Source organism: Rana temporaria, chromosome 5, assembly GCF_905171775.1.
Source record: "Rana temporaria chromosome 5, aRanTem1.1, whole genome shotgun sequence".
Taxonomy (NCBI): Eukaryota; Metazoa; Chordata; class Amphibia; order Anura; family Ranidae; genus Rana; species Rana temporaria.
In genome coordinates, this window is record NC_053493.1 from 374,487,518 (window position 1) to 374,509,001 (window position 21,484).

The 21,484-nt window shown below is 43.5% G+C and overlaps 1 protein-coding gene across 1 annotated transcript in view; it reads right to left on the bottom strand.

Annotated features, from left to right (window-relative positions):
- ANGPT1 (angiopoietin 1) overlaps positions 1-21,130 on the bottom strand; it is a 406,724-nt gene extending 385,594 nt beyond the window's left edge. The window contains exon 1 of the mRNA XM_040354850.1: positions 20,477-21,130. Within this exon, the coding sequence (XP_040210784.1) occupies positions 20,477-20,773 (297 nt within the window). The 5' untranslated portion in view covers positions 20,774-21,130. The remainder of the gene's footprint in view (positions 1-20,476) is intronic.
- Between the last annotated feature and the right edge of the window lie 354 nt (positions 21,131-21,484).

Sequence of the window (21,484 nt, forward strand, 5' to 3'; positions counted from 1 at the left end):
AAATATTCATTTTTTTCAAAATTGTCGCTCTATTTTTGTTTATAGCGCAAAAAATAAAAACCGCAGAGGTGATCAAATACCACCAAAAGAAAGCTCTATTTGTGGGGAAAAAAGGACGCCAATTTTGTTTGGGAGCCACGTCGCACGACCGCGCCATTTGTCAGTTAAAGCGGCGCAGTCCCGAATCGCAAAAAGTGGTCTGGTCTTTGGGCAGCAATATGGTCCGGGGGTTAAGTGGTTAAAGTTCTGCACTTATGTTTTAAAAGGTTAGGTATCTATTTACTTTTTACCAACATTTTTGTTATATTTTGTGTTTTTCTGTATTAAAATTCATTAACCTCCCTGGCGGTATGATTCTGTCAGAAAAAAGGTGCTGAAAGCGGTACCATTATTTGCAAGGAAATTTGGCGTTTTATATTGTAGGTCTGTCATTTTTAGAAATAACTCACTTAAATCTGACCAAACAAGATTCTAATAGGCATCCCGGGTATGACATTTTTTTAAAAACAAAATTATAAATTATAATATAATAAATAATTATAAATAATTATAACAAATAATAATATAATTATAATAAAAATTATTCAATAATGTAATCAAATTAAAATCACTGAAATTTGCTCACTTGCAGAATTGTTGCTGTCATTATTTTTTTTTTTTTATGACGAATTTCCCCACAAATCGCTATCGCACAATTCTGCAAGTGATTATAATTTATTATCGCTGTTTTTTAGCTGATCTAAAACTATTTTTGACATAAAGGGACACTTTTGGTTGCTATGGACAATCTACAGTTTGCAGGGAGAAAGAAACGTTTTTATTATATAAAATGACATGCATGACACAGGACAGACCACTAGGGACAGGGGGGGTGTGTTTTTTTTTACATACAGTACTGTAATCTATAAGATTACAGTATACTGTATGTAATGTGTTTGTTTACGTTTTTGAATTTGGCGCCGTTCTCCGTCCCCGTGCGTCGTAACGTCGCAGGGAACGGAGATCGGCGTCACACGGAGGCACTATGTGAATCGAGCGAGGTCCCGCTCGCTCACACAGCGCGGTGGCATCGCTGGATCCAGGGACAAGGTAAGTAAACAGTGCCTGTGGATTCAGCGAGGCGAGCCGAGACTGACTCGGGGTTACCGATCGTAGCAGGAAAATCAAACCCCGAGTCAGTCTCGGGAAGACCGCCAGGGAGGTTAAAGTGGATGTAAACTCCATTCATGAAATATGACCTGGGCACATATCAGTAGTGTTTTCTTATCTCTCTCCAAAGCTCTAAGTCCTGTGTCTTTCTGCTGCTCCGTTCTTCTGATATCAGCATGCAAACTTCTGACAAGTTCTCTGACACAGGAGATAAAAACAGCTGGAAATTTGAGTTGAAAGGGGGGGGTGGTGATTAGAGGGAGATTCGCAGAGAGAGCTTATCTATTCACAGCACAGCTCTGCATGTTTCTTTGTTCCTCTGCCTATGTGGCGGGGGGGGGGGGGCTTTCCTCCAATCAGCTCACACACAGTGTATGCCCAGAATCCACTCCCACTGCTGAAACAGGAAGAAAGATTTGTGAACATTCTAGAGAATATAGAAAGGGAAAGACAGCAGATATACATGTAAAACGTATGTAGGAAGATTTGTTTAATCTCTGTGTATCATCTGAGGCTGTTCACTTTACAGGTTTACATCCACTTTAAAGTATTTTCCCAAAAAATTGCATTTGAAAAAACACTGCGCAAATACTGTGTGACATTACAAAATTGCAACAGCCACCCTTTTATTCTCTAGGGCCTCTAAGTAAATTTCTAGCAAAAGCACAGATTGATTTGAGGTCACAGAAATAACACTTCACGATATTCATCTGTAAAGCCAGCATTGAGGTCTTTCATCAAACACATTACAAAGAAAGAAGAGTGTTTTTGGCCATGCCATGCAATGATATGCTTGTTTTATTTTTCTAACCGGCAGTAGAAATCTGATGGCTACAATGTGATTGGTTGATACGGGTAGCGTCTTCTTTTCTAACACTTTACTCTGCACTGCTGTTTGCACAGCGTCGTCTCTGCCTGTCCTAGGTGAAGGATCCACTTAGATTCAAAAGAAAGTTCACATACAAGAAGAATTGTTCTGTTAGATCCCTGCTGTGGGTTACAGACTTGCCTCGAACAAAAAAGGCTTTTCCTAGGAAGAGTTTAAATTCCTGGAGTTTCTAAAAATATGATTTATTATGAGAAAAATGTTTTTTAATGTTAAGAGCCACCACTGTGTTCTGTGGTATTTAATACCGAGCTAAGCATGTTGGCCCCCAACAGATAAATGTTTAGCCTTCGTGTTTGAGTTCTACGTCTCCTGCGGTGCCCCAAAACTGTGCATAATCTGGATACACTTAATCCTACGGGTCAGAAGTGTCTATTAAAGCTTCACAGATGCAAGAGCGGGAGAGAATATTTTCTTAACATGCCAGGTCAGCGTATGATGTAGCAAACAGGCTTATCTTTTGTACATGTTCCAAATATGGCTTATAGTCATGTATTTTACTGCAAGAATACTCAGTAGAATGCCGTTCATTAAGCAATGCAGTTTCTTAGTCCCTGTTTACATCTCAGGAATTTGTCATGTTTTGGCATCATGATCAGATCCACAATGAGAGGAATCCCATTATTGTCACACCTATGCAATGCACATTGATTATTTATTTCAAGTATCTTTTATAGCGCCATCAATTTATGCAGAGCTTTACATATATATTGTACATTCACATCAGTCCCCGCTCTCAAGAGGCTTAGGCCTTGTACACACGAGAGGATATCCGCTGGAAACGGTCCGCCGGACCGTTTCCAGTGGATAAATCCTCTGGCGGATTTGGATCTGATGGCTGTACACACCATCAGATCAAAATCCCCGCGGAATACATCCGCGGTGACGTGACCGCGCCGTCGCCGCGATGATGACGCGGCGACGTGCGCAACCCCGGAAGGTAAATACTTCTACGCATGCGTCTAATCATTACGACGCATGTGAGGGATGGGAGCAGACGGACTGATCCGGTGAGTCTGTACAGACGACCGGATCAGTCCGCTGGACTGGATTCCAGCGGATAGATTTCTTAGCATGCTAAGAAATTTTTATCCGCTGGGAATCCGTCGGCTGGATTTTTATCCGCCTGAAAATGTCCGATAGGCCGTACACACGACCAGGTCTATCTGCTGGAACTGATCCGCGGATCAATCCCAGCGGATCGATCCGGTCGTGTGTACGGGGCCTAACAGTCTAAGATCCCTAACTCACATTCAAACATATACAGGAACCAATTACACAACTAGCCAATCTTTGGAGTGTGGGAGGAAACCAGCGTACCCAGAGAAAACCCACGCAGGCACAGGGAGAGCATGTAAACCTCATTGAGGTAGTGCTGTGGTTGGCTTTGAACCAACAACCCTAGTGCTACAAGGCAGACGTGCTAACCACTGCATTGCTCACGCGTCCATGCAACTTGGAAAATGGTGAGAATGTTTTATTTTATCAACAGACATTGTTTTTCAATTTATGTTTTATGTCAATCCCTGCAACATTGTCAATTGTATGTATTTACTAATTTTCAATAAAAAAATTTTAGTTTTGGTGTGGCATAGTGTGTTTTCGGCACCATAGACTTTAATCACGCATTGACCACGCTATATTTGAATGATGGCTACAGTGCGATCATCTAGTTCTAGTCTAGTCTTCATATGACGGCCTCACGTGTCCGCACCTGCCACGCGCCCGCTGCTGGGGGCGGGCGGCGCACTCTGTGATCGTAGTGTCCTTCGGACACTGGTGATCACAGATTGAGGTAAAGAGCCAATCAGGCAATTGGACACATCTGATCATGGAGGTGAACAGATTGCGGTTATCGGCACTCCTTTCCTCGTGTTGACAGCACAAGGAGAGGTGAAGAGAGCCGATAACTGGCTTCTCTAAAAGGGACATCTACACTGATAATCAGGGCACTGATTATCAGTGTAGTCCCACCAGGGCCCACCAGTGCTGCCAATCTGGTACCTCTCTGGGGCTGGACTCTGGTCTGTGGTCCCTCAGACAGTCTCTCGGGCGGGCTGCAGAAGGGGGAGGAGAACTGGGGCAGCCATGAATCTGAGCCAAACCCAGCCAGCAGCACACAGACAGAAGAGGTTGAGTCGGCTGCTGCAGGTCACTCTCTCTGCATGCAATGCAGCCGGGGCGGTGGGCGATGATGGGCCATGGGCACTGTAGATGGAGGAGAGCAGTGTCGACACTGGCATGAAGAAGATCACACACACACACCAACCAGTCCCTCCCTACTGCCAAGTCTCTCCCTCTCATGCTGCTGTACGCTGGAGAAGGAGGAGGTGGGTGGAGACAGCTGTGCAGTGCAGCACTAGGCGCAGAGCTCTCTCACTGTGATGTCACTGGTTGCTAGACGCCAGGCGGGGCAATCAGTTTCGGCAATCTAGTTTAGAAATGTGGTTAAATCACGGAGTTGGTAATATGTTCTCGGGGATGGGGGGGGCAATTGCCCCGTCGTCCACCACCCCACCTTCCGGATCGGCTCCTGACAGATCCAAGTACTAAAAACAGATGTCATTAGTACATAAAGACATTTGGACTGATTTACTGAGGGTGTTGAAAATCTTCACACAATACATGGGCAAATATTAACTTCAATTATCCAATCATGTGCAGGAGAAACAAGTAATTAGGAAATTGCTTTCCACGTGATTGTATAATTAATGTGAGTAAATATTGTTAGGATTCTCACCTACTTTTGTAAACTGGACACATTGGCCCGGATTCACGTAGCACTTACGCCGACGTATCTCGAGATACGCCGCGTAAGTGTAAATGTGCGCCGTCGTATCTGTGCGCCGTGCCCACAGAACTAGATACGCCTGAAAATAGGCTTCCTACGGCCAACGTAAGTTTCCTACGCCGTCCTATCGTAGGCGCATATTTACGCTGGCCGCAAGGGGCGCTGCCATTGATTTACGATTTGAATATGCAAATAAGTGAGATACGCCGATTCACAAACGTACTTGCGCCCGGCGCATTAAGATACGCGGTTTACGTAAGGCTTACGTCCAGCGTATAGTTATTCCCCATCTATGAGGCGCAACTCATGCAAAGGTATGGACCAGGGAACAGCCGTCGTATTTTACGTTGTTTACGTAGTAGTACGTGAATAGGGATGGGCGTAGGTTACGTTCACGTCGTAGGCAGTGATTTGACGTATCTTAAGGAGTATTTCAGACTGTTTAACATTAAAAGAAAGTGATTGACTACCAAAAACACAGATCATTGGATTACATATGTGACTTGTGTGACTAGATCTTTTCAAATTCATGATCTGGACTTTTGTATCTTGTAAATTCTTTTAAAGGAAAGAAGGACCCAAGCACAATCTCCAGTGACCGATAGTAACTACTACCATGTGAATCATTCTACACGCGCTACAGCCACAGGAAAGAATAAACTTCATTACAGAGTACAAGCCTCTAGTGATATAGCAGGAAGCAATGGTGATAAAGCTAAAATAATCATCTCATTCTGAATGTATAGAGCCGTGTAGATACAAAATATATATTTCATGTAACATTACACAATATTTAAAAAGTAAGTGTTCCTTTTCACAAAAAGTTAAAACTAACTCACAACACCTTCCCCACCCGTCAAAAAACATGTTTCTTTGCTCGGAAATTACTTAGAACCCCCAAACATTATACATTTTTTTCTAACACCCTAGAGAATAAAATGGCGGTCATTGCAATACTTTATGTCACACCGTATTTGTGCAGCGGTCTTACAAGCGCACGTTTTTTTTGGGGGGGAAAAATACACTTTTTTTAATAAAAAAATAAGACAACAGTAAAGTAATTTTTTTTTATATTGTGAAAGATAATGTTACGCCGAGTAAATTGATTCCCAACATGTCACGCTTCCAAATTGCGCCCGCTCGTGAAATGGCGACAAACGTTTACCCTTAAAAATCTCCATAGGCAAAGTTTAAAAAAATTCTTCAGGTTACATGTTTTGAGTTACAGAGGAGGTCTAGGGCTAGAATTATTGCTCTTGTTGTAACGATCGTGGCGATACCTCACATGTTTGAACACTGTTTTCATATGAGGCGCTGCTCACATATGCGTTTGCTTCTGCACGTAAGCTCGTAATTTTATTCACTTTGACACTGTTTTTTTTTCTTTTAAATTGTCTCACTTTTATTCCTATTACAAGGAATGTAAACATCCCTTTTAACCTTGCCGCCCGCCGCACGCAGATATAGGTCTGCAGCATGGCACAGGCAGGCAAAGGGATGTACCTGTACATCCCCTTTAGGAAGCGGTTGTTGCAAGCGCGCGCGTGCCGCCGTGATCTCTGTGAGCACCCGTGGGTCCCGCGGATTCGATCGCCTCGGACATACCCGCAATCATCTCATGGAGACATGGAACAGGGAGATGTTAGTGTAAACACAACGGGCCAGATTCACATAGGTTAGCGGATCTTTAGATCCGCGTAACCTATCTGATTTAAGATCCGCCGCCACAAATTTTTGAGGCAAGTGGTTAATTCACAAAGCACTTACCTCAAAACTTGCGGCGGCGTATCGTAAATCCCCCGGCGGAATTCAAATTCCGCGGCTAGGGGGAATGTACTATTCAAATCAGGCGCGTCCCCGCGCCGATCGAATAGAGCATTGCTCCAAATGACGTCGCAAGGACGTCATTGGTTTCGACGTTTACGTAAATATACGTCCATCTGTATTCATGAACGACTTTACGCAAACGACGTAAAAAAATTCAAATTTCGTCGCGGGAACGACGGCCATACTTAACATTGGCTGCGCCTCATAGACCCAGGGGTAACTATACGCCGGAAAAAGCCGAACGCAAACGACGTAAAAAAAAAGCGCCGGGCGGTTGTTCGTTTTAGAATCGGGGTAAATGCTCATTAGCATATTCGACGCGTAAAAGACATGGAATTGCAGCCTAAGATCCGAATGTGTAAGTCACTTACACCTGTTGGATCTTAGGCATATCTATGCGTAACCTGATTCTATGAATCAGTCGCATAGATACGACCGACGGAAATCAGAGATACAACGGCGTATCAGGAGATACACCGTCGTATCTCTTTGTGAATCTGGCCCCATATCTCCCCGTTCTGCCTAGCTGACACTGATCGTGTTCCCTGTCATCGGGAATGATGATCAGTGATGTGTCACAGCAAGCCACGCTCCCTAACAGTAAGAATCACGCCTTAGGGAACACTTAACCCCTACAGTGCCCCCTAGTGGTTAACCCCTTCACTGTGAGTGTCATTTTCACAGTTATCAGTGCATTTTTATAGCACTGATTACTGTAAAAATGACAATTGTCCCAAAATGGTGTCAAAAGTGTCCGATGTGTCCACCATAATGTCACAGTCTTGATAAAAATCGCTGATCGCCGCCATTACTAGTACTACAAATTATTATAAATAAAAATGCCATAAAACTATCCCCTATTTTGTAGACACTGGGGGCCAGATTCTCGTACATCGGCGTATCCTTGCGCGGGCGTAACGTATCCGATTTACGTTACACCTCTGCAACTTAGACGGGCAAGTGCTGTATTCTCAAAGCACTTGCTCCGTAAGTTGCGGTGGCGTAGCGTAAATAGGCCGGCGTAAGCCCGCCTAATTCAAATGTGGAACAGGGGGGCGTGTGTTATGTAAAATAACCATGACCCGACGTGATTGACGTTTTTCACGAACGGCGCATGCATGATAAAAATCGCTGCCATTACTAGTAAAAAAAAAATGATTGACAAAAATGCCATAAAACTATCCCCTATTTTGTAGACGCTATAACTTTTGCGCAAACCGATCAATAAACGCTATCAAGCTCCCGAGGCAAATTCAAAGGGACGTACAGGTACGCCCATTTGCCTCCCCCATGCCATTCTGCCGACGTATATCGGCGTGCATCGGTCGGGAAGTGGTTAAATTCCTTTTTATTCCCCATTCTGAAGCTCAGTTTGAACTTCACCACGTCTAGATGCCTAAATGCATTGAGTTGCTGCCATGTGATTGGCTGATTAGCAATTTATGTTGCCAAGCAATTGAACAGGTGTACCTAATAAAGTGGCCGGTGAGTGTGTCCTACAGCTATAACAAGGACATTATTCAACTTTGGTCACTGTTTGCTTTTATCTACAGACAACAAAGGCAGTTTTTTTGGTAAAGGTGAACTATGCCTTTAAGGTTCTGTGTACTGATCAGAATACAATGGCTTGTAGCTGAGATAACGGCATCTCCCTATGGGAAGACAGAGCCTGTACAAACATTTCAGAAATCCATTTTCAGAAAGGTTAGCCGGGTCCGCCTCATTCCCAGGTATGTTCGCTGACATTTGCTCAGCAGAATCCTCTATAAATAGACGCTGTGTTTTGGCACTTTATTAATAATCCCTGTACTTTGGGAGCCTGGCTGGAGGCAATTATAGGGCATACCTTCTAAAAACAAGTGTGAGGAAGAACACAGTGACCACGACCTGAAACCTTAGACTAGCTGTCAGCGAGAAAACAAACTTGTAAAGTTACTATTAATTCGTAGCAGAGCGATCTCATTTGTCAAAGTGTCTGAAAGAAGAGCTGTTTGTGTTACCCCGAGCAACCACACTCTTTGTTCCATGCTTGTGTCTTGAATTGCATAGTTACCAGGTTTATAAAATTCAAAACTCTTCATTTAACCACAGAAATCTAAGGATTCTGGGCCAGATTCTCAGAAGAGTTACGACGGTGTATCTCAGGAAACACCGCTGTAGCTCTGTTTTTGGCCCCGGGTATCTATGCGTATGATTCATAGAAGTCACTTACACCGTCGGATCTTAGATGTAATTCGACGCCGGCCGCTAGGTGGCATTTACGTTGATTTCTCATTTGACTATGCAAATGAGCCTGATACGCCGATTCCCGAACGAATTTGCACCGCGTCGTCGTTGTTTACGTTGTTTCCGTAAGCGTAAGTCCGCCGTATGCCATGTTAAGTATGGCGTCGGGTCCGCGTTGTCTTTTTCCGTCGGTTACGTCGTTTTACTAAGTCGTTCGCGAATACGACTTTACGTCAATAACGCTCACGTCGGCGTCATTGATGTTTTCCGTCGTGAGCTGGAGCATGCGCACTGGGCTTTTTTTCGCCCAGCGCATGCGCAGTTCGATCGGCGCGGGGGCGCGCTTAATTTGAATACAAGCCGCCCCCTTTGAATTAGGCGACCATACGCCGGGCCATTTACACTACGCCTCCGCAAATTACGGAGCAAGTGCTTTGCGAATACGGCACTTGCTCAAGTAATTTGCGGCGGCGTAGTGTAAATGGCTTACACTACACCAACGCGGTATCTATGACAATCTGGCCCACTGTCATTTGTATAGTACTTTGCTCCGTGAGTGAGTGAGTGAGTGAGTGAGTGAGTGAGTGAGTGAATTACTTATATAGCGCTACAAATGCGAACTGAATCGCCTCAAGGCGCTTAGCATCCATTTTCCTTCAGTTTAACCCTTCGAATAGATGGGTCTTTAGTTTTTTTCTGAAGGCCAGGTGATCAATTTCCATTCGGATATTAATTGGTAAAGCGTTCCATAGTCGAGGACCTTGAACTGAAAAACGACGTTCTCCTTTGGTCTTATATCGAGCTTTGGGAATTTGTAATCATTTTTGGTTAGTTGATCTAAGAACTCGATTTGGGTTTTGTTGTTTTATTTTCTCACTTAAAAATAGGGGCGCGCTTCCGTGTACACATTTGTGCGTTAGGCATAAGGCCTTGGAAAGAACACTGAGGCATTCATATCAGATGCAGACCCAAAGGCACACCTCCCAACTTTCTGAGATGGGAATAAGGGACACCTATCAGCAAAAGTATGCAGGCATAGGACACGCCCCTTGTCACACCCCCTTAAAGGAGAATTGTACAAAAAACAAGATTGGTTAAACCCACAAGTGCTTTTTTTTTACTACTACTATTCCTTTATATTGGATTTGGAATTTTTAAATGCAGCAATTTAGAAATCAGATAAAAGGTTTAGCGCTGGAAAACACTTTTTGATAGATCAAAAGTGCAATTTATATACATCTATATTAGGGTTGTCCCGGGACCGATACCAAGCATTTGTGTGAATACTTGTACCCGCACAAATGCTCCCGATGCCTGACCGGATACTTGGTCGGCGGCGAGCGGAATCTGGGCAGAGAGGGTAGGGTGGGTGGCATCAGTAGGCGGATCGGGCCGCCTCAGTGGGCGGAGCGGACAAACGGATTCAGTAGGTGGGGAGGGCGGGTCTGGCATCAGTAGGCAGATCGGGCGTAGTGGGCGGGCGGCCTCAGTGGGCGGAGCGGTTGCCGTCATCTTGGCACACCCTGCACTTGGCCACAGTAAGCCAGCAGCTGACATCGTGTTACACCCACTCCATGTAGTTGGGGCTGGGTGTAACAAGATGTCTGCTGATACTTACTGATGCTGAGTGCAGGGTGCACCAAAATGGGCACTGCAGCATAGCATTTCCTCATGTTATTTATTGCTGCATTTCAGTGCCTGCCCATAAGTGCCAGTCACCTGTCAGTGCCAGTCACCTGTCGGTGCCATCAGTGCCCATAACTGCCACCTATCAGTGTCACCTAACAGTGCCAGCCACCTATCAGTGCCCATAACTGCTGCCTATCAGTGCCAGCCACCTGTCAGTGCCATCAGTGCCCAAAAGTGCCACCTATCAGTGCCATCTAACAGTGCCAGCCACCTATCAGTGCCAGCCACCTGTCAGTGCCATCAGTGCCCATAAGTGCCGCCTATCAGTACCCCATGTCAGTGCCGCCCATCAGTGCCAGCCACCTGTCAGTGCCAGTGCCCATAGGTGCCACCTATCAGTGCCCATCAATCAGTGCCATCTATCGGTGCCATCTATCAATCCTCATCAGTCAGTGCCACCTATCAGTGCCCTTCAGTCAAACTATCATATGGCATTAAAAAAAAGTATTGGTAACCAGTATCGGCGAGTAGATGAAAAAAGTATCGTTGCTTGTACTCGGTCCTAAAAAAGTGGTATCGGAACAACCCTAATCTATATAGATCAGACCAAAATGAGGGACAAATGAGGAGGAATGAGGGACAGAGGGACATTGCTCCAAATCAGGGACAGTCCCTCGAAATCAGGGATAGTTGGGAGCTATGCCAAAGGAGTTCTCAGTCTGATGTCCCGGCACAGAGACACACATTAAAAAGCCATGCTGGTTAAAAGTCCCCACGTTCCCCTTCCCCTGATGTCAAAATCGATGCCACAGCTATCAGCCCATTCCCGCATGTCAAGGTTCTAGGTGTAAACCTGGACTTTGATCTATCCTTTAAGCCCCACGTCCAATCACTGTCCAAATCTTGCCACCTTAACCTCCGAAACATCTCCAAAATCTGCCCCTTTCTAACCAACCTTAATTCACTCCCTGGTCATCTCTTGCCTTGACTACTGTATCTCCTTCCTAAAGACAATGAAATCCTGGAATACAATTAAAGTAACACTGTACTTCTTAATGCAGTTCTCAAACAAGAGAAATACGCATTCCTGTCACTAGGGGCTTTGCAACTTTTTTTTCATGGCTTCAAAATTTCCAGAAATTTTACATCTACTTAGGGGATGTTAAAAATGCGTGGTTAAGTTTCATTTTTAGTGCCTCCCCCAACTAACCCCCCACCCACCCCAGACTGCAATGGCAGTGGACAGGAATGTTTATCTGCCGATGTCACAATGCTTTACGCCCATGGCAAAAATTATGCAACATGTTGCGGTCGGCGTGTGGCAAGTCCACCAAACATGACCCGTTCAAGTGCAACGTCTGGTTGCAGTACAATGGTTTGGCAAAAATGGGGTTAAAACAGGCAGTGTTGCCTCCTCACCACCTGTAAATCACCTCTGAAAAGTGATTCAAGTTTGGATTGCACTTCAGAGGAGTGGCGGCTTTAGATGTCTAAGTCTAGTCTTAAAGTGGAACTAAACATTCCTATCCTTTACAGCCAAGGGAGCTGTCATCTTGGCCTCTGTCTGATCTGCAGTTGCCATGGTGCTGCACATGTGATCAGTCATGATACCAACAATTTGATGGTCTGACAGTTTGGTTGAGGACCCAAGCAAATGTGACAGTCGGCAAACCAGGTATGCCGGCAATGTAACCGTTTTTTAAAACAGGTAAATTAATTCGTTTAGTTCCACTTTAAGGAGCAAAGATCTATGTGCTGTAACCCATAGCAACAAGCAGAGCTTTTTTTCTCAGAAAATAGGTGCAGGAACTCAACCACGACCCCGTTTAGATTTCACAAACAGTAGAAGGGTCTTAAAGGGGCATTAAATACCAGGATTACATTAAATACAGAGTGCAGAGTTCAGGGGGTTACACACAGAGTGCAGAGCTGTCACTTGTAAACACAGAAACCAGACTTCTGTGTTTACAAGTGATTGTGGTGAGCGGGCACCAAAGGGTCTGTGCCAAAGGTGGTGGAACTGAGTTCCCCCAAGTTCCCCCTGAAAAAAAGCCATGGCAACAAGTAGAATTAACTTCCTTGAAGACAGATCAGTACAAGATAGATTTTGATTGGTTGGTATATGTGCTGCACTGGTCACTCAGCCCCCTGAGTGATCCGTTGCACTGGATCTGGCGGAGGGAATGTATTCGCTGACTGCTAAGTACCAGATAAATCTGTTGTTCATCATGGTAAGGCTGGCTTTAAACCTGCCAGCTGCAATAGGTGTAAAAAGCTGGGACACCCACCAATGTGCGGTCTGCTATGAACGGTTTAATGCTGCGCAATGCTTTTTCTTGCATTCCGGTGTAAATCCCCAATTATGACATGTTCATAAAAATGGAATGCAAACATTTTTAAAAGCTGCCCTCATATAAATGTTAATTGGAGACACACAACGTATATTACCAGATGAGAGGAACTCGGTCTAACATGCTGTACACCGCCAGGGATTTGTGTGTACCAAAGACTGATGACATTTCCAGGGACCATCATTTCCAGCTCACATCCTGGAACTGTATCCGAAACCGGGAACATTAGGTAAATACCAATAATATAGCACAAAGAGCAAAGTGTAGCAACCAATCAGAATCCTGCTTGTTCTGATCTAGCTTACGTAAAGTCAATTTGAATTGGTTGCTATGGATTACTGCACTTTGCAAGAACGAGCGCTAAAATCGGGATGGTCAAACACAAGGCCCGCGGGCCAAATCCGGCCCTCCAGGCCATTTCATGTGGCCCCCACACCTCTCCTGCAGCTCCAGCCCTCCTCTGGTCCTCCTCCAGACCCTTACTTTCTGCTTTTAAGCAATGTATCAAGCTTCTTCCCAGCAGCAGCATAAGGAAAGGGGAGGTGGGGGACTCAACTTCTGATGGTGGGGTGGCTCTTGACCAGGGTGATAAAGTGTCCCGGTTTGCCCGGGACAGTCCCGCATTTTGCAATACAATACAGTGTCCCGGAATGAAACTGACACAGCCACCCCCCAAGCCAAACGAATACCCCAAAAAAGGCCACCACATCACTGCTTTACTCACTGACAGTACTTGTCCTAGCTGGGAATGCCTAAAGGAGCACAGTCCCCGCCCCCTGCTTGTGATTGGAGAAATCATGAATCCTCCCTTTTGTGTCCAATCACTGTGCTGTGATTCGTTACACCACAAGCTGATTTTTGGGAAGTGGGGTGTCCCTGAATGGTAGTTTGGAAATGTGGTCACCCTACTCTTGACATTTAATTTAAAGTGGAGGGGATGCGCTCAACATCTAATATTACCGGTACAATCGGCCCTTTTGAGGGCAATCATAATGCTGATGCGGCCCACGATGAAATTGAGTTTGACACCCCTGGTCTAATCCATGGGTGCTCAACCAGTGGCCCTCCATCTGTTGCAGAACTACAAATCCCATGAGTCATTGCAATCCTTACAGGTAGAAGTCCCATGAGGCATTGCAAGGCTAACAGGTACAAACATGACTCCCAGAGGCAGAGGCTTTATGGGACTTTTAGTTTCATAACATCTGGAAGGGCGCAGGTCTAAGCAATAGGGCACTGCTTGAAGAGACAAGTGATTGAGACTTATAAAAACCAGATTACTTTACAAAGGATCACCTTTGTTAGAGGCAATTTCATTGGTTGCTCTGAGGAACATCTCCACCACCTATTGCCCAATCTGACATAAATCATGGAGAGTGAGAGCGTTCTACAGCGACCAGCCTCTCATTCTGACTGTGCAGAACACTCACACCAAGTGAGGAACCCGACTGTTAACCCCCCTGGCGGTATTCCCAAGTCTGACTCGGGGTGAGATTTTCATACCAAAAGCGGTAACCCCGAGTCAGACTCGGGCTCGCCTCGCTGCAGCAGCAGACAAATTTACATACCTTGTCCCTGGATCCAGCGATGCCACCGCGCTGTGTGAGCGAGCGGGACCTCTCTCGATTCACACAGTGTCCTCCTGTGCCGCCGATCTCCGTTCCCTGCGACGTTACGACGCACGGGAGCGGAGAACGGCGCCAAATTCAAAAAAGTAAACAAACACTATACATACAGTATACTGTAATCTTATAGATTACAGTACTGTATGTAAAAAATACACACACCCTTGTCCCTAGTGGTCTGCCCAGTGCCCTACATGTTCTTTTATATAATAAAAACTGTTCTTTCTGCCTGCAAACTGTAGATTGTCCATAGCAACCAAAAGTGTCCCTTTATGTCAAAAATGGTTTTAAATCAGCTAAAAAACAGCGATAATAAATTATAATCACTTGCAGAATTGTGCGATAGCGATTTGTGGGGAAATTCGTCATAAAAAAAAAAAAAAAAATGACAGCGACAATTCTGCAACTGAGCAAATTTCAGTGATTTTGAGTTGATTACATTATTGAATAATTTTTATTAGAATTATATTATTATTTGTTATAATTATTTATAATTATTTATTATATTATAATTTATAATTTTGTTTTTAAAAAAATGTCATACCTGGGATGCCTACAAGTCTCTTGTTTGGTCAGACTTAAGTGAGTTATTCCTAAAAATGACAGGCCTACAGTACAAAACACAAAATTTCCTTGCAAATAATGGTACCGCTTTCAGCATCTTTTTTCTGAAAGAATCATACCGCCAGGGAGGTTAATATAGAAGAACAGTTCCTCCATCAGAGCCTCTGAGTTCCAAACAACATGTGTGTAGAAGATCGATTTTCCAAAGCAAATGTTGCTCTCCTACCACTGATCATTCATTTCTGCACATTGATCTTTACTAACTAATAGCAAACATACCAACTGATAAAATGATCTATAGAATAATCGATTTATAGTCAAAAGTCCATTTGATCGATATGACCCACATTGAAAACTCGACTGATGCCGCGTACACATGACCGTTTTTCATGTCAAGTTTTTCTCGACGTGATTCCTCTCAAGCCTGCCTTGCATACACACAATCGTGATAAAAAATGCTCGAGCAAAGCGTGGTGACGTACAACACATACGACAGCACTATAAAGGGGAAGTTCCATTCGGATGGCGCCACCCTTTGGGCTGATTATGCTAATTTCCCGTCTCATAACTTGCTTCTGAGCATGCGCGTTTTTTTCCACGTCGTTAAAGCGTACACACGACCGTCTTTTACGACGAGAAAAACAATGACGTGAAAAACGACGAGAAAAAATAGAGCATGTTCTATTTTTAATGGCCATTTTTCTGGAGCCTACACACAACTGTTTTTAACAACCAATTTAAAAAAATTGCATTTTTCTCATCATGAAAAACGGTCGTGTGTATGCGGCATGATAGTTAAAAGATAAGATTGTATATTCTCAATCGCATCCGTGTTCCTCTGTGCAATCTCAGGATCTAATCAATCGAAATGTGATTGAATTCATGACCATCTCATTGCTGCTGATTGATGCAAAATTATCAATAGTTTTCTGCCCTGACCACTCGGCTCAGTTTGATTGAATCTGATCTAAATTGAGTCTAAGCCCAGGTTCACACTGCTGTGGGATTGAAATTGTGTGAGTTCAGCTGAACTCACACAATTGAATTCCTGCATGTCAGTCTGACGATTTCAGACTGGTTTCCTGCACAAATGTCTACTGAAATCGCACCAGAAATAGCCAAAAGTAGTACAGAGCCCAGGTTTACACTGAGCTCCGGGAGTGAAGCCCTGCGATTTGTCAGTCCCGATTTCGGCCGCGATTACAGAGACCTGTGCAGTTTCCGAAATCCCAAAAAGTAGTACAGAAACTACTTTTTGAAATTGGTGCAGCGACACTGTCCATTTAACATGGTTTCCTATGAGACAAATTCTGTAGTGCAAATCTGCAAAATGCAAGTAGCACTAAAAATGCATAGGTGTGAATCCAGCCTTAGGAATAGAGGGTGCTTTAGCAGCAACCAGTTGGAACTGGAAACGTCGCAGATCAAATGTACATATTTGCCAGCACACCACGGATCATCAATGACGTCCAAATTTTTATTGAAGAATGATCATCGCATACCTGACGAAGGGGTCCTGTGTGGCTCCGAAACATCAGTTCTGTCATCATTCTTCAATAAAAATTCGGACGGATATGATGATCCACAGTGTGCCGGTGAATACCGTATTTATCGGCGTATATCGCGCACTTTTTTCCCCTTAAAATAAGGGGAAATCGTGGGTGCGCGATATACGCCGATAGCCGCTTCCCGCGCTCAGTTTGAATTCCTGCGCCGACATATACCGAGTGCAGTACACTCGGGTACATTCGGCTAGGCTCGGCTTCGCTCGTGCTCACGCATAAACGTCACAGAGCGTGAGCGCGAGCGAAGCCGAGCCTTGCCGAATGTACTGCACTCGATATATGTCGCCGGAGACGTTCGAACTGAGCGCGGGAAGCCGGGACTCGACTTGAGGCGCGCACTGGAGAAGCCGGGAGGACACCACCGAGGCCGCAGACGGACGCCGGACCGGACGATGGACGCTGGGAAGACACCAAAACTGTAAGTAATAAAATCGTATAACTTTTTTTTACAGGAATTTCGGGGGCAACTTTAGGGGTGCGCGGTATACGCGGGAGCGCGCTATACCGCGATAAATACGGTATGTACATTTCTCACGCGATTTGGCGCAATACAAGTTGCTCCAATGCAGGGTTGCCAACCTCCCACAGCATTTTTTACAAAACATGGAAATTTTACTGACAGAGCAATTTGTTTTACTGACAACCAGAAAAATAACAGAACTCATATTAAAAACTAAAACAATGGATATGTAAACAGTACAGGCATACCCCGCTTTACGGACACTCACTTTACGTACACTCGCGAGTACGGACATGCCCGCGAGTGTACGTAAAGTGTCTCACAAGTACAAATATTCCTGCGCCGTGCACCCGCATTAGACGGAACTGAAGTTCTGAGCACTTAGCCTGCCCAGTTCCAGTGTGCTCTTTCTGTATCCTGGCTGCCTCCCCACCTCCGGTGACATCACATCCCCTCAGGCTTCCCTGTCAGCCACAGAATGCCATCCAGCCTCTCAATAGCACTGTCCTTTGTGCACAGCGCGATGTCCGGGGGATGGATTGGAGCGGCCCCCCTTGCATCAGATGAGCTTATTTACATGTGAGTGTTCCCCTGATGCCCCCACTAAAGCCCCTGGCACCCCCACTACAGCCTAGAAGTGAAAAAAGGCATTGCTTCACTTTAAGTACATTTTCGTTTTACATCAATGCTCTGGTCCCGTTGTGTACTTAAAAGTGGGGTATGCCTGTATAAGCACAATATAGAAACACTGGCAATACCCATACAAAGTAATTTGCCTGATTTACACTTACAAAAGTCAACACAGCGTAACAAATTATCAACCCCTGATATTTACAGTCAGTTGTAAAAGTAACTGATTTTTACAAACTGTCAGTAAATTTACTGATGGTTGGCAACCATGCTCCAATGTGAATGAGGGATAAAAGCGTTTATATGGAATAACTTTCTTTATTATTATTATTATTATTATTATTATTCTTAAATGCTGAGATTGTGATAAATTCTACAACCTATGTGATCAAGTAGCTTGGAGAACTGGTACCCTGAGGGGTACTTCTAATGGGTGCAATTCTATGGGTGATGGAAGTTGTTCACTACCCATTTATAATTTTTATTTCAGCAATTATAATGGGCATTATACAAGTTAATTAAAGACACATTATGAATACTTCATATCCTCATTGCAACGAAAACAGTGATAGCAGGGCATTGGACCAAGAACCTAGCACCCAACACTTCTGAAGTTCTAGATCTGGAGAATTTTCAATACTCATACTCACTCAAGAAAAAGTTCTCGCATAAGAATACTACACAGGGCACATTTGATAAGCAATGGAAGTTCCGGGTCGAGAGCAAATTTTATCTTGAAGTCTATATCTGAATTTGATGTTCTATTGTTTTATGATGCACATAACTTTTCTTCATATGTTCCTTTTTTAATGTTGGAAACCTCATTTGTAATTCTTGAGATGCACAGTTTCTTTATCATAGTTCAGTATGTTGCATATTATACTATTCTTACTTGTATTACCAAAATTTCAATAAAAATTGGTGTAAAAAACAAACCAAAAATACATAAATTCTGATCAATTCTACAACCTATGTGATCAAGTAGCTTGGAGAACTGGTACCCCAAGGGGTACTTCTAATGGGTGTCTTCTATGGGTGCCGGAAGTTCTTCCCTGCTGATTTACTATTAAGATTTCAGCAATTATAATGGGCATTATACAAGTTAATTAAAGACACATTATGAATACTTCATATCCTCGTTGCAACAAAACCAGCAATAGCAAGGTATTGGACCAAGAACCTAGCACCCAACCCCTCGGAAGTTCTAGATCTGGAGAATATTCAGTACTCATTTACAAAAAAGTTCTCGCATAAGAACGCTACACGGGGCACATTTGATAAGAAATGGAAGTTCTGGGTAGAGAGCAAATTTCATCTTGATGTCTATACCTGAATTTGATGTTCTATTGTTTTATGATGCACATAACTTTTGTTTATAGGTTCCTTTTTTAATGTTGGAAAACTCATTTGTAATTCTTGAGATGCAGTCTCTTTATCATAGTTCAGTATGTTGCATATTATACTATTCTTACTTGTATTATCAAAATGTCAATAAAAATTATTGTAAAAAAAAAAAAAACCTCATCAATTCTGATCAATTCTACAACCTATGTGATCAAGTAGCTTGGAGAACTGGTACCCCAAGGGGTGCTTATAGTGGGTGTTTTCCTTGGGTGTCGGAAGTTCTTAACTTCTGATTTACTATTTAGACTTCAGCAATTATAACGGGCATTATACAAGTTAATTAAAGACACATTATGAATACTTCATATCCTCATTGCAACGAAACCAGTAATAGCAAGACATTGGACCAAGAACCTAGCACCCAACCCCTCTAAAGTTCTAGATCTGCAGAATATTCAGTACTCATTTAGTAAAAAGATCTCACATAAGAATGCTACACGAGGCACATTTGATAAGAAATGGAAATTCTGGGTAAAGAGCAATTTTCATCTTGATGTCTATACCGGAAATTCGATGTTCTATTGTTTTATAATGCACATAACTTTTGTTTATAGGTTCCTTTTTTAATTTTGTAAATCTCATTTGTAATTCACAGTCTCTTTATCATAGTTCAGTATGTCTCATATTTTACTATTCTTACTTGTATTACCAAAATTTCAATAAAAATGATTGTAAAAAAAAAACACATCAATTCTAATCAATTCTACAACCTATGTGATCAAGTAGCTAGGAGAACTGGCACCCCAAGGGGTACTTCTAGTGGGTGCCTTCTTTGGGTGCTGGAAGTTCTTAACTGCCAATTTACTATTTAGATTCCAGAAATTATTATGGGCATTATACAAGTTAATTAAAGACACATTATGAATAATTCTGATCAATTCTACAACCTATGTGATCAAGTATCTTGGAGAACTAATGGATGCCTTCCATGGGTGCCAGAAGTTCTTCACTGTCAAGTTACTAAATTATTGTTTAAAAAAAAAAAAAACATAATGTTAGCAATGTTTATAATATATTATAATGTTTATAATGTTTATACCCAGTAAGGATAAACCGGTAATAAGTAAAGTCACATCAAGTAGTATCTGAAATTAGGTGACCCTCTCCAGGGGTGCTCTATAATCCCCAACTTTTATAGAGGGGTTGCAAATCCTAACTTCTGTTTTTTGACACACATAATGAACACAATACAATGCTATATATTTATAACCTCCCTATACATATGTTTTATTGTCCTTACCTACTACTGTTAGTAATATTTTCTATGCTGACTTCATTTACCACCTTGTTTCTTTCAATAAAATAAGATTGAATTAAAGGGGTTGGGAATCCCTGGCTTGGAGAAGAGAAGGATGCGGATCACACTTACTTTCTGCAGCCACTGCGTGTAGTTTTCCATGACATGCTCCAGATGTTGAATTTTCTGGGTGGAAAAATCCTGATCCATTTGCGGAGCATCCCTCTGCAGCGCGTTGTTGTACTGCTGCTCCGTAGCCCCCTCACGACAATTGCCATCCAGTTCAGGCAGAATAAAAGTGTAAGTGCACTGGCCATGCTGGATCCGGTTAAATCTTCTCCCTGCGCTGTCTGTGCCTTTCCTCTGCCCACTGCCCTCTATGCTCACCATCAGGGTTGCCCACAGGGCATACAACATCCCCAATGCCATCTTCTCCTCAACTTGTTTAAAAAAAAAAAAAGAAGTGCAGGTTTCCTTTCAAGGGCTTCCTAATTTCTCCCAGGGAAGTTTAGGATACAAAGTTTCAGCACTGTAAAAAAAAAAGGAAAGGATTTGCTCCAGCTGCACTATTTTGGTGTCACCCCAGTGATAACGTCTTTTCAGCTCCAATAGATATATTTAGAGCATTGGCAGCCAGCATCTATTGTGTCCACTCATTTGCAGTCCAAAGATTAGCCACTCGGCTGCACATGCAAAGCCTGGTCCCCTTAGCCTGTGCTGTGCCTGCAGCAGGACTGCTATTTGCACTCACAGCCTTGTGCGTTTTATTAAGGCTGCACATTCAAGCTGGAGAGAGAGAGAGAGAGAGGGAGAGAGAGAGGGAGCGAGAGAGAGTTGGCTTGACAGGAATGTTGTGTATGTATGAGTGCGCCCCTATGCAAAGCATGCTTGGTGGCTCAGTAGAGAAGGAGAGATCAGTTTACAAAGTGGCTGCATGCATGACCTCAATCAAGCTTATTCTACATAACAACTAACAGCTTGAGACAAGCTCGAGAAAAAGGCAGTTTGTCCTTGTCAATGTATTAAAAGTTAAGAGCTCATTAAATGACTGTCATTCTACAAGTCGATTGCTGGCCAGATCCATGCAGGTGTCGGGATAGCTCGAAAAAGGGCAAAGAGAACGATGGAAGGTGACCTGTT